Source organism: Neofelis nebulosa, chromosome 16 (genome assembly GCF_028018385.1).
Source record: "Neofelis nebulosa isolate mNeoNeb1 chromosome 16, mNeoNeb1.pri, whole genome shotgun sequence".
Taxonomy (NCBI): domain Eukaryota; kingdom Metazoa; phylum Chordata; class Mammalia; order Carnivora; family Felidae; genus Neofelis; species Neofelis nebulosa.
Window position 1 is genome coordinate 19,347,076 of NC_080797.1, and position 12,658 is coordinate 19,359,733.

Here is a 12,658-nt window from a genome sequence, read left to right on the forward strand (position 1 = left end):
GGGGAACAGCCCATGGGGAATAAGAGTGATGGGGCGGGGATTGATTGGAATTGGTGCTGAGTGAAGGCTCCAGAAAGGAAGGTCAGCAAGAAACCACAGCCACAGCTTGCTCAGAAGAGCCAAAGGGTGCCTCCCTCTGAGAAACCTTGAGGGCACCCCCTACATCTGTTTCGGGCCTGGTCCCACCCTCTCCAGATGGGAAAACCAGGGTCACTAATTTCTCTTCCAACAGGCCAGGTGGGGATGGAATTCAGGCACACCCCCATGGGGTGTTTTTAGGCCTGGTTCTGGACTATGTTGCCCCAGGGGTTTTCTCCCTAGACTTGTATCATTTCCTTTTCAGAGCCAATCATTAACCCAAGAGACTCAACCTGAGAAACCAGAGAAACCAGCGGCTGGTTGATGCTGGAAATGCTGCCGTGGTTTCGCCAGAGGGGCTGAGTCTCCAGTCATGCTCCTGCCAGGGTTACAAGGCAGTAACCTGGTGCGACCCAGCCTCTGGAGCTGACTCCCACACCCTCTGCTGGACAGGCGGGATTGCAGGGTCCCGGATGAGGAAGCAGCCCCTTTGCTTCTGGGCAGTGCTATATACTCTGGGGGTGGAGCGCACTGGGCGGATGGCTGGGGAAAACAGCTTGCAGCAGCACAGAGGACGGTGCAGAGTGGATAGCCTCAGTTCCGCATCTGCCCCAGACTATGAGACACCAGCTGTGTGACAGGCCCTGCTCTGGGCAGTAGGCCCTCACCTTTCTTCTCTGGGCCTGAGATCAGCCTGGATTCTTCGGCTTAACTTCCCAGCCCCCAGTTAAGCAACTGGGACAGAACACCCCTAACCCATCTGTGAGGTGCCACTCTCAGTCTGGCCTCCTGGAGGGGAGGAATAGAAAGCAGCCACCCGCGAGGCCTTTGGGGACAGGGATCTGTCCCTGGGCCCCTGATGCTGAGTAGCCAGGACTTGCCTGGAGAACCAAAGTCAGGGGCCTCTGATGGGCCTGGAGGGGGGGGGGGGGGCATAAAGCGGAAGGCTGTGCACCGGGCCAGGAATTCCCCCCCACCCTCCGGAGGCCACCGGACTGTCCCCAGGCCCCCTGCCCCCCCCTCCCCCCCACGGGAGGGGAGTGGTGTGGGACTCCATCCTGGCTCAAAGCCCTTCTCCCATGGCTGCGGGAACGGAGGGGTCTGCCTGTTTCCTAGGATTCCCGGGAACACCCGGCAGCGGGTCAGCGGGTCAGGGGGACGGGAGGCCGGTTCGCCGCCCACCCCAGCCCTCAACCCGGGGGCCCCGACCTCCGGCGGCCCGCGTCCCCGGCGCCCCTTCCCGCGGGCCCAGTCCAGCGCTAGAGTCCAGCTTTATTGGCTGCCGCCTCCGCCTCCGCCTCGGGGCGCTGCTTGAGCGTGACCGAGGCGCCGCTGCTGACCATGACCGCGGGGTAGAGCGGCTCCAGGAAGGAGACGAGGAAGCGGTAAAGCAGGCTCACGCCGCCGGCTACGCCGTAGAAGGAGAGGCAGCCGGTGCCGCAGTCGAGCGCCACGCCGAGCGTGCGGTGGTAACCGCCGTGCAGCACGGTCTGCGTGTTGTCGTGCCACACGGAGAACTTGAGCGAGTCCCACTCCAGGCACCACGAGTACGGGTTGCGGCCCAGCAGGTAGACGATGTTGCGGCGCGGGCGGCCGCCGAGCGGGGGGCTGCGGCGGTAGGTGAGGCCCAGGCACACCCACGAGTTGGACACCTCGGCTTCCCAGTAGTGGCGGCCCTCGGACAGGCCGCGGGAGCACAGCACCTGCGGCCACTGCTTGAAGCCGGGGAAGGGGCCGCCCGCGGCGAAGGGCTCCAGAAGGATGCCCAGGTTCAGCACCGAGTGGGTCTCCTTGAACAGGAACAGTTCCTCGCTGGCCGTGGTGGGGTCGAAGTTCAGGTTGCAGTAACCTGGCGGGGGGGGGGGGGGGGGGCGGGGGGGCGGGGGGGGGGGTAAGGGAGCTTGGGTGAGCGGCCCCCAGGGCTGACGAAGAGGATGCTAAGCGGCGTGGCATCGGCACAGAAGCACCAAGTGCTTCCCACCCCCTGCCCATCTCCTGGGATTGGCCCTTCTCTTCCCGCCCTGCCCCTGCTTTTTTCAGTCCCGCAACTCTGGCCCCAGGTCACTGACCTCCTCTGGAGGAAGGAGTTGGGTGCTGTCCAAAGGTCTACCTTTCTAGAGTAGCTGAGAAACCAATTCCTCCTCCCTGCCCCCCACTAGACTCTAACATAATCTCCCTTTTTATTTATTCAGGACACAAGAATGAGTGGGATTGAGGGAACGTCAAGGGCTCCTGGAGGAGGTGACTCAGGGGTTCACCAAAGAGACCCATGATATCTCAGAGAAGTCCCTGGGATTTGCCTCCCAGCCCAGCTCAGGAGAGGGGCTGCCTAGGCCTCAAATGTATTCGATTTATTTATTGCCTAGCAATAAAAGGGAGCTTGCTTGAGGAAGAAACAGACAGGGTCATCCAAGCTGGCTTGGCTAAACCCTGGTGGGGTGGTGGGGGGACACTGGCAGGCCCCCAGCTGAGGGCAATGGTTGTGCCACACCAGAGCCAGGGAGGGGGGCAGAGCCAGCATCTGGGCAAGGCCCTGCCTTGCCCACCCACGGGATGGGACAGGATAGTCCCCTCCCTATCATGGCCTTGAAGTCACAGGCTGAGTCCTTCTGAGGTCTCCAGTCCCAAGTACGAGGTCTGGGCAAGAGAGAGCCGGCATCTCTCTGGTGCCCTGGCCTGAATGGAGAGGGGACTGGGGAAGTCAAGGCCCCCTGGGGGTCCCACCCTTAGGTTCGGACCTTGGTACGGAGGACTCACACTTGAGAAGTGTTTTCCTGTCCACAGCTGAGGGCAGCAACTCATAGGAGTTCATCTTAATGCCTGGAGGAGATTGAGGAGCTTTGCTGAGGACACTCTTACAGCCCAGTGTCCTTTCAGAGAGGGGCATGGGCTTCCAGGAGGCTGCGTCACCTGGGGAAGGTGCACATGGGCAGGCAGGGCTCTCCACCAGTGCCTGGAACCCCAAACACTGCCCTGCAGCGCAGTCCCACCCCCAGGGGGCAGGTGAGTCTCCAGTGGCCCCAGGCTGCCAGATACTGACCCTTCAGGAGGAGCTGATTGATGAAGCTGAGACCCACGTCCAGCAGCCGCATCCGGAGCTCCGCCAGGGTCTCCGGCAACTGGAGAAAGCTCTGCTTCTCCTCACAGTTGGTGCTCATCAGGGCTTCCGAGCAGGCGGGAAAGTGCTTCAGTCTGGGGAACTCCTGGATGCAGGGAGTGGCCAGCAGTACCACCCGTTAGCCCGGGGCCCAGGCAGATGCCAGGAGCTCCTGCTTATGCCAGGGACCCCACCGAGCCCAGAATCTTGGGGCAGGTGGAGAAATTGCTGGTTTTCAAACCTGGACATCTCTCTCCCTCCCCCCTGGTTGTGATGTCTGAGATCAGGGCTTTGCCAAAAAGTATGGCAAAGTGCATTAAGTAGAGTGGATTAGAAAACAATGGGGGGGCGCCTGGGTGGCGCAGTCGGTTAAGCGTCCGACTTCAGCCAGGTCACGATCTCGCGGTCCGTGAGTTCGAGCCCCGCGTCGGGCTCTGGGCTGATGGCTCGGAGCCTGGAGCCTGTTTCCGATTCTGTGTCTCCCTCTCTCTCTGCCCCTCCCCCGTTCATGCTCTGTCTCTCTCTGTCCCAAAAATAAATAAAAAACGTTGAAAAAAAAAAAAAAAAAAGAAAACAATGGGAGGACGATTTCTTCTGAGCTTCGAGTTGCTTAGTGAAACACCTTGCCACATTTTTCCTGTGGCGTGTGTGTGGAGGGGTGGACGCTGTGAGCAACAGCTTTAGAAATCTGCTGGGGATGTGATAATCAGCTGAAGAAAGGTCTTTGCTCAGAGTTCCCGAGCACAGGGTTTGGGTAGCCCTGGGCCCCACCCTCAGAGAAGGTTGCTGTCACGCATGCCTCCACCAGTGACCCTGCCTGGTACCCTCTTGCAACAGCAGCAGGCTGCAGGACTGGGCCAGGGCTGGTGAAGGAAATGGGGTTTTCATCCCAGGCTGTATGGATTGGTCTGGTCTCATTCCCATCCCTGGTCTGGGAGAATCTGGAGAAACTTAGACTGTGGCAGATGCCAGGAATCCCAGGGTATGCTCCCTTCTGTTCCAGGGACATGAAGGCAGAAACGTCAGGTAAGAAGCCAAGGGTGTTGGTGTAAGCCCAGGACCCACGGCCTGGGGTGGGGAGGCTCCCCGAGGCAGAAGAATAGATGATGAGTTGCAGCCCCAAATGCTGATGGCTTAATCCTAGGTCTGAGCAGATCTGGTGTGTCTGGGGGTGGAGGAGGAGTGGAGTTCGGATCAGGGCCTGGGGCAGAGACAGGAGTGGGGGCGGGGGCTCGCCTGCAGGAATTGCTGGTCGCTCCTGTTGGCGAGCAGGGCGCGGAGCCAGATGCTGTCCCCCTCCAGCTTCAGGAGCCGGTTGTGGCTCTGCTGGATGGAGCTGCCCAGCTTCCCCAGAGCGGCTGCCTCCTCTTTCTCGACAAAATCCAAGACCTTCATCTGCAGCTGTTTGACCTCCTGGATGATCTCTGAGAAGCAGGCGTTCACCTCATCGCGTGTTGTCTGGATCAACTTCTGTGGGTGGGGCGGGGAGTGGGTTGTGGAGGGTGTGTTGAGAGGCACCTCTGAGCCCCAGCCCCTACTGTTATAGCCCGGAACCTGCCTATGCATCCTGTTGCCAACTGCTGGGCCCCATGACATCCACTCCAGGCCCTGAGAGTGCCCCTCAGCCAGATGCAGGGCACTGGGGGGGAAGCCTGGGCCTGGGAGAGGGTGGGCCAGCCTTACCGAGAGAAAGGCCACCTGCCCCCGGTGCCTCTGGCTGTCAGAGTTGATGATCAGCATCTGGTTTTCCACGCTGGCCTGGACCTTCCGAACCTCCACCTGGGGTGAGGCAGGGGGAGGAGGAAAGGGCCCCTGATTCAGAAAGGTGGAGGTTCTTTCTTCTCCCAGGCCTTCTTGGAGAAACCCTTCTGCAAGCCCAGAGAAGACATACCTCTTACATTCCTAAGACGCCTATATGAGAGACAAAGGCAGAGCTGAAGGGCAGATGGCCCGGGTCTTCTACCCTCTGCTCATGCTGCTCATGGTCTCTCACTCCCTGAGACTCTCTCCCCATTCTTTTTTTTTTTTTTTTTTTTTTTTTTTTTTAGAGGGGGAATGAGAGAGACAGAGAGAGAGACAGAGAGAGAGACAGAGAGACAGAGAATCCCAAGCGGGCTCCACACTGTCAGCATGGAGCCCAATGTGGGCCTTGAACTCACAAACCCAAGATCATGACCTGAGCTAAAATCAAGAGTCAGACGCTTAACCTGAGCCGCCCAGGTGCCCTTTCCCCATTCTTAGGAATCAGGTTCTCTGTTCCTGACAGTGATGACCACAGGCTTTCAGATCACAAAAAGGGGCTGAAGAGGATTCAGTGGGTTGAGAGGGGGCAGTGGGTCAAGAAGGGGCACATCAGACATGGAGCCCTGGAGATACCTCACTGGGGTGGCGCTGCCTGGGACACGCTGTGTCCCAAGTTCTGTGAAGAAGCCTCCAGTCTCCACCTGTTCTGGGAAGAGTCATGTCCTTGTTTATAACAGGTGACAGAACTGTGTTGTTCCAAGTGCCCGTCCAGTGGATTGTTGCTGGCACACAACAAAATGAGCAGCTCAAGCCAGACTGTACATCAACCCAGTGCTTGCTTTGTTGACAAAGTCTTACTATGGACAAAGTGTCCACTGAGCTGAACGGTGTGGCCACTTGGCTTATATGCCCTCAGGAGCTCCTTGCAGTGGACCATTAAGGGGTGGCTATGTGGAAATATTACTGTTACCAAATATATTTGATAGAATGCCTGAAATAGAAGTGTTCCACTATAAAAAGCAGTTCAAATCTGGTTTTCCACATTTTAATTTTGTTTAATATTTCCATATATTAAACAGAATTTGAAAGTAGAGAAAAGGAGGGGATCTGCCCAACCTAACATGACATATTTCTACTTTGACATGTTTTCTTCCAGCCTTTCCTTTATCTACACAAAAAAGTTAACATGGAACTCATACATACAGTTTTGGATCCTTGTTCATCAAACCCACCAACGTTTTTTTTGTTGTTGTTGTTGTTTTATTACTTTAAAAAATTTTTAAATTTTATTTAAATCAGAGCTAGTTAACATATAGTGTAACAATGGTGTAGGAGTAGAATCTAGTGATTCATCACTTACATATAACACCCAGTGCTCATCCCAGCGAGTGCCCTCCTTAATGCCCATCGCCCATTTAGCCCATTCCCCCACACCTTCCCTCCAGGAACCCTCAGTTTGTTCTCTGTATTTAAGAGTCTCTTATGGTTTGCTTCCCTCTCTCTTTTTATCTTAGTTTTCCTTCCCTTCCCCTATATTCATCAATTCTGTTTCTTAAACTCCACATATAGTGAAATCATACAATATTTATCTTTAGTTCCATCCACATTGTTGCAAATGGCAAGATTTCATTCTTTTGATCACTAACATTCTATTTTATATATATATATATATATATATATATATATATATATCTTCCATCATATATTATACATATGCATTATATATTATATATTATATCATCGTTATCCATTCCACAGTTGATGGACATTTGGGCTCTTTCCATAATTTGGCTATTGTTGCTAGTGCTGCTATAAACATTGGGTTGCATGTGAACCTTTGAATCAGCATTATTTTTCTGTCCTTCTACCAAGCCTTTCTCATGTAACGGGCATGTCCACCCTCCTGACTGTCACTTTGATGGTTGTGTGATTTCCCTCCAAGGGAAGGTGTGACTGGGCTGGTGAAAGACTTTCAGGGAGAGACTCGGAACCACGAGTCCCGCTCCTACCCACCCCCACCCCTCCCCCCACCCCTCCCCCACCTCTCCCCTCCTCAACCCCTCCCCCACTCCACCTCACCTCCTTCCTGGCACGTTCCTCCTCCAGGGGGATGGTGTCGTGGTTCTTGTGTTCCTCCAGCAGACAGGCTCCGCACACGCAGCTGCCTTCCGTGCGGCAGTACAGCCGCCGCAGTTTGCGATGCTTCCGGCACAGGCGGCTCTTGAGATCCCACACGGGCTCCAGCAGCTCGTGGTCCTGGAACATCTGGTCCTCGAAGTGGCTGCTCAGGTGCTTCTCGCACAGGGAGGCCATGCACTGCAGACACGACTTGACTGACTTGAGCTTCTGGGTGGAACAGAAGTCGCAGGGAACGTCCCTGGGCCCGGCCAGGGGCTGTGAGGACCCCAAGGTCTGGCCCTTGACCTGGGCCAAGCAGGTCACCATCTCCTCCAGGATGCCGTTCTTGCAGAGGCGCGGTCTGGAGGGGAAGCTCTCCCGGCACTGGGGGCAGTACAGTGTCTCGCCCACGGTAGCCAGGTGGTCCCAGAAACCTTGGAGGCAGGCCATGCAGAAGTTGTGCCCGCAGGTGGTGGTGACCGGGTTGCGGAACACCTCCAGGCAGATGGGACAGAGGACTTGGTCCTCAAACGTGCGGAGACTGCTGTTACTCATCAGGAGCTGAGCGTGGGAAGGGCTTGAGGGCTGGACCGGCGGCTGCGGGGCTGGCTTGTGGTCCTGGACTGGCCCTGAGAAGATAGAGCAAAGCCACGAAGAAGCCACGGCAGGAGCCGAGGGGCCTTGGAGGGGTACACTAGTCCTTCTCATAGAAACAGCTTCTGCCCATAGGGTACAGAGACTGTGTCACTGGTCAACCCATGGGGGGGGGGCGGGGCATAACATGGGGATTGTGTTCTCTGTGTCCCAGCCCTGACCCCTGCAACAAACCTTGGACGAGCAAGAGGGTGGGCAGAAGGAAGTCACATCAACGGAAAGGAAAGGAGCCACTTCTTTGGCCCTTCAGAAGAAAGGCAGGACGCCCAAGTACTTACGTGAGATTTTCTGCATGTCAGGGAGGGCTAGAGGCTTGGCTGCCCTGCGGTGGGATGAAAAAGGACCCCCAGGCACTCAGGTGCAGCGGCCTAGCCCTGGTCCCACTTCACCAGCTGTTGGGAGGGTCCCCATCAGTCCCATGTGCCCCCACCCCAGGCTTCTCCATCTCCTGGGATCTGACCGCTGCCTTCTCACCTTTCCCTTCGGCTGCTGTGTTTTGATCTCCCTATCAAGTTAGCCCCCCTCCTCGAAGGCTGCCCCTAGTTTTGTTCCCTGACGTCACAATTCAAGCGTGACCAGCCCCAGCATGCTGCTTGTGATGTCAGCAGAGCAAAAGGTGGGCCACCGGACATGCTATGGGTGCTGATGTGGCCTGCCCTCTCCATGGGTGATTCTTCACGCCAGGGCAGGGTCGCTGGTGCACCTGGAGCCGCTGGCAGTGGACCTAAGGGACTCACATTAGGGACCGGAGAGGAAAATGGCAACAAAGTGGCAGTAGGATCTTGGGCAACTCCTTTAATTCGTCTGGACCAGACAATCTTTTCTGGTGAATTGACAGGGTTGTTCCAGGAGATGATGTTCCAAAGCCTCTTCTTCGTCTAAAGTTGAATGATCCACATCATCCGATTGGTGATTCTAAAGACTGTTGCTTCCACTCTGGTTCTGATCCTCAGAGAGAGAAAAGGGATAAGCGAGGCGGAAGAGAGACTCTTCATGGCTCTGATTGCTTCTTTGTTGCTTTCTGTTTCCTATTCTCCCCCACCCCAGAGGATAAACGCCCTGAAAAGCTTGCAATACATCACTGTCTTGCTCCAAAACATTAGCATTTGTTGGCTAGAAATGGGAAATAGAAGGCCTCTCCTTTCCCCTTCTTAGAGGAAACATTTCAACATTTCTCCATTAAGAACGATGTTTGCGGGGCACCTGGGTGGCCCAGTGGGTTAAGCGTCTGACTCTTCGGCTCAGACCATGATCTCATGGTTCGTGAGTTCAAGCCCTGCATTGGGCTCTGTGCTGACAGTGCGGAGCCTGCTTGAGATTCTCTCTCTCCCTCTCTCTCTGCCCCTCTCCCACTTGCTCTCTCTCTCTCTCAAAATAAATAAAATATACAACAAAAAAGGTTTCTGATAAATTCCTGTTAAAAAAAAGACACACACGATCTTCTCTCCATGTTGTTTTATTAGAATCATTAACAGAAAAATGACATCAGCTAAAAATATACGCATTAAGATATGTGAGACTTGATTCTGAGCGGTCAGGTTTGACTTGGGGAAAATAAATACAGAGGAGGTAATAGCCACAAAAGAAAGCCCACAAAGGCAAAAGCTACAGCCCGTAAGGGCAAGAGCTAGAATTAGTTAGGTTGAGTTAAATTTCCATGGTAACATTTCATGGAAAACAATGATCTTAATAAAAATATTTTAAAGTAAAAACGAAAATAAAAACAAAACCGAGATACAGTTTAATGGCACTGTATAGAAAACTCATCAAGGAATTGGGCCTCGTGGGTGGCTCAGTAGGTTGAGTGCCCGACTCTTGATTTCAGCTCAGGTCATGATCCCGAGGTTCAAGAGTTTGCGTCCCACATGGGGCTCTATGCTGGCAGTGCAGAGCCTGCTTGGGATTCTCTCTCCCCTCTCACTCTGTCCCTATCCTGCTCATGTGCTCTCCCTCTCAAAATAAACAAACTTAAAAAAAAAAAAAAAAAAGAAGAAGAAGAAAGCTCATCAAAGAATTAACCTGGCTTACTAGAGTTATAGTTCACTCCAAGGGAAAGCTTTACCGATGGAAATCTATGGGGTGTGATTCTTACTAGAAATTTAGCTGCCACTGGGGCTTTATGACTGAACAGATTCAGCAATACTCAAATGATCTATTGCAAAGGCTGAGGCTGTATGGAGCTTCCAGCAAGCCCTGACTGGAGAATTACCATGCAGAGCTCCAGCGTTTTGGAAAATCGCCCTGCCTTCTTTTGCAGGTAACTCTTCTCCTTTTGAGAGCCTACCTAACCATGGGACATCAAGCGACCATGCGGCCTGACCTGCCGGATATGAACTAGGTGTTGTCTAACCCACCAAGTCAGCCTGAGGAGTAGTTAACCTAGCCCAGAAATCGATGTGACTGTCTCTCAGACCGGGGAACACTGGCAGTCGACACTGTTTCACACTGGGCAGAGGGCAAGATCACCTTTGTGTAACGCGTAGCTGCGTCTTGTTACGTAGAGGCATGAAGTTTTGTTTTTACCATTGTAAGTTCAAATACGCGTGGGAGCGTGTATACGGAGGCCGGGCAGCCCAAGCTGCTGGCTATTACGTCTCGGCTCCAAGCCACCCTCCAGACTCTGCTCTGTGCATCTTTAACAGCTTAGTCCCGGACAGGTGCACCCATGGGGAACGTGAGAAGGGGACTGCAAGATTGGGGAGGCGGGAGGGGGCGGGGCAGAAGGGACATGCTTCTTCCGGTTAACGGAGAAACCACAGCACCTCAGCTTTGCTCTGGCAGCAAGAGCTGGTTCCAGGAGTGTGGTCCTAGAACGGTTCCAGGAGTAGCGTGGTCCTACGACCAGTCTCGCTGAGCCCCCTGGGACCGCAGCATCTCCTCTATGCGGCCCCTCGGCCCCTCCTCCAAGCCTGTTACTTTGTAATAATCCCAACCTCTTCCTTTGGCTCCCCTGCCCTAGAACAATAACTACCTCCTGCAGTCACTCCATCTGTGACACCTCAGTGGGCCTGGGGGCCCTTTCCTCTTCTTACCACTTGTTAACTGCTGTGGTCTGTCCCCCATTGGGCCCTGGCTGGTACAAACACACACCTCGTTCGCTGTGTGTATACACCGCTCCCCAGCTGTAAGCACCCTATGGCGGGGGGGTGGGGTGGGGCGGGGGGACGAACACCTTTTGAGGGTCCCACACCTTGCCTGGTGCCTGAAGTGACCAACACTTGGCTTGCTGGCGACTCACCTCACTTTTATTCCTCATTCTCTACCATGCAGAGAAAAATGGACACCTAGTCAGTTACTCTCTTCCAGGAAGACTTTTTTCCCCCTTAAAAATGGTATTCTACTCTTCCCCTCCTCTTCCCAGCTTCCTGGTGGGTAGACCATCTGTCTCACCTTCTGTTCCTCACCACTCTCCTGGTCGTGAGGAGGAAGGCCCAACACGCCCTCAGGCAGTTTCAGCAGCGGGAGAAACTAGGACTTTCTAAGAAGCCCAGGTAGGAAAGGTGCAGTGAAACTCCTCTCCTGAGAAGAGTTTGAGAATCATCAGTAGTGACAGGAAACCAAAGAGATTCGGCTGTTTGTTTCTTGTCTTTATTGACAAAAAAAGGTCACAGCATTTCAGACTTTATTCAAATACACAAACAGTAACAAACAATACCCACAAGTGACAGGCATGGTCCCTAACCTCTGCGCCAAAGGCCATGTCGGAGGATGTGGTTGAGCTCTTGGCCACCCCCCAGCATCTCTGTCCCTTCCTCCCCTACACCTCGCTGACACCCCTGAGATCAGTTAAGACTGCAGAAACGAAGTCGCTCTAGAGGAGGTTGGGCTGCGCCTCATTGCCAAGGAGGAAGCAGGTTCTGAAGGAAAGACAGAAGCGTGCTAGTGTGGCATCTCCTAGGAGAGGCCAGGCTGCTTTGTGAGCTGGGCCTGAGTCGCCCGCGGCCTCGGGCCTGGGCACAACACGAAGACGGAAGACACTCCCCACCTGGCAGCACTGGGCTGCTGGAGAGAGTGTGGGTCCCTGGCCACGTGACACCCCCAAACCGACGGACGGCCAGGCCTCCCTCCGAAGTAATCAGCTGGGCTCTCCCAGAAGGCTTTCAGTAAAAAAAAAAAAAAATACTGACTTGGTTCCTAAAGGGCTGGGGCGAATACTTTTCCAGAAACCTTAAGAACTGAATCCCCCTCAGACTCAGGAGCACTGGAACAATTGTCATTGGGCTGTCAGAAGGAGGGGGACCTCATGAAAGCCAGCCCTCTAGGGGAGCAGAAATGTCACTTGTGTTAATTTCTCAAGAGCATCGAGTGAGGGGCTCAGCAGTTTTTCTACAGGATCCACTATGGGGCTCTGAAAAGAGAAAAGACTATGCGTTCCTGAGGGGCTTGCCACCTCTGCCCTCTGGCCTGCCTCGCCTTACCCCTTCGTGCAGGCTCGGGAGCACTAGGAGCACTGGAGCACGAAGAACACGAGGAGCACAGGCTGATGCCCAGGCATGCCCCAGGGAAAGCAGATCTGATTGGGCTCAAGGTCCCAAATGAAGCTGCTTTCCCTCCTTAGAGTCAAATGTTACTTTTCTGGCCAAAGAGCGAGTCTTCCAAAGTCCTCTGTCCTACTCAGGTCTGAGCAGCTTTTCCTCCACGCCCAATCTCGTGCTTTCCGAAAGATGACAGGAGGATGCCTGCGACGTCTCGGAAAGGTGACTGCTTTTGCTGCAGGTAGAAGTTCCTCTAACGTTTATAGCTGTAGAAATCGTGGGCACAGGCCAGAGTCCAAGGGGCCAATGTCAACATGCACGCTCACGATGGTGTGTAGACACACACGGAGCAGCAGACACCCCTGTACACACATTTCTATCCTGCTCTACACACAGAGAGATGAGGTCAAAGTGAGATCCGGAGAAGAGCTATGCCATCTGCACGCAGGCAGGTCATGAGTTCCTAAGACATTTGGCACCGTCTGTGAGTCAT

At 54.4% G+C, this 12,658-nt stretch overlaps 1 protein-coding gene and 1 long non-coding RNA gene across 7 annotated transcripts; one reads left to right on the forward strand and one right to left on the reverse strand.

Moving 5' to 3' along the window:
- Positions 1–1,330: 1,330 nt before the first annotated feature.
- On the reverse strand, positions 1,331–8,278 carry LOC131496837 (E3 ubiquitin-protein ligase TRIM47-like). 6 transcript variants are annotated; one of them, XM_058702562.1, is made up of 8 exons: positions 8,165–8,266; positions 7,969–8,012; positions 6,998–7,665; positions 4,859–4,954; positions 4,412–4,645; positions 3,119–3,281; positions 2,836–2,988; positions 1,331–1,927 (listed from the first exon to the last, which is right to left on the reverse strand). In XM_058702562.1, exons 2-8 carry the CDS (start codon positions 7,982–7,984, stop codon positions 1,338–1,340), a joined length of 1,920 nt encoding a protein of 639 aa, XP_058558545.1. In that variant the 5' UTR covers positions 7,985–8,012; positions 8,165–8,266; the 3' UTR covers positions 1,331–1,337. The 6 variants fall into 6 exon arrangements, with proteins under 6 accessions (XP_058558545.1, XP_058558544.1, XP_058558543.1 ...); XM_058702561.1 differs by having other exon boundaries at positions 7,969–8,082; positions 8,165–8,252; XM_058702560.1 differs by having other exon boundaries at positions 6,998–7,755; positions 7,865–8,012; positions 8,165–8,242.
- Positions 8,279–10,182: 1,904 nt separating this feature from the next.
- LOC131496840 (uncharacterized) lies at positions 10,183–11,656 on the forward strand. Its single transcript, XR_009254654.1, has 2 exons — positions 10,183–10,347; positions 11,052–11,656. It is a non-coding gene; the product is annotated as an uncharacterized LOC131496840 (long non-coding RNA).
- The last annotated feature ends 1,002 nt before the right edge of the window (positions 11,657–12,658 follow it).

Excerpts from the sequence above, each read along its gene's own strand:
- LOC131496837 (XM_058702560.1), bottom strand. The coding sequence starts at position 7,744 with ATGAGAAGGACTAGTGTACCCCTCCAAGGCCCCTCGGCTCCTGCCGTG. Across the intron at positions 3,282-4,411 it reads GCGACCAGCAATTCCTGCAG|GAGTTCCCCAGACTGAAGCA; the intron begins GCGAGCCCCCGC and ends CCCTGCATCCAG. Across the intron at positions 2,989-3,118 it reads CAATCAGCTCCTCCTGAAGG|GTGACGCAGCCTCCTGGAAG; the intron begins GTCAGTATCTGG and ends CACCTTCCCCAG.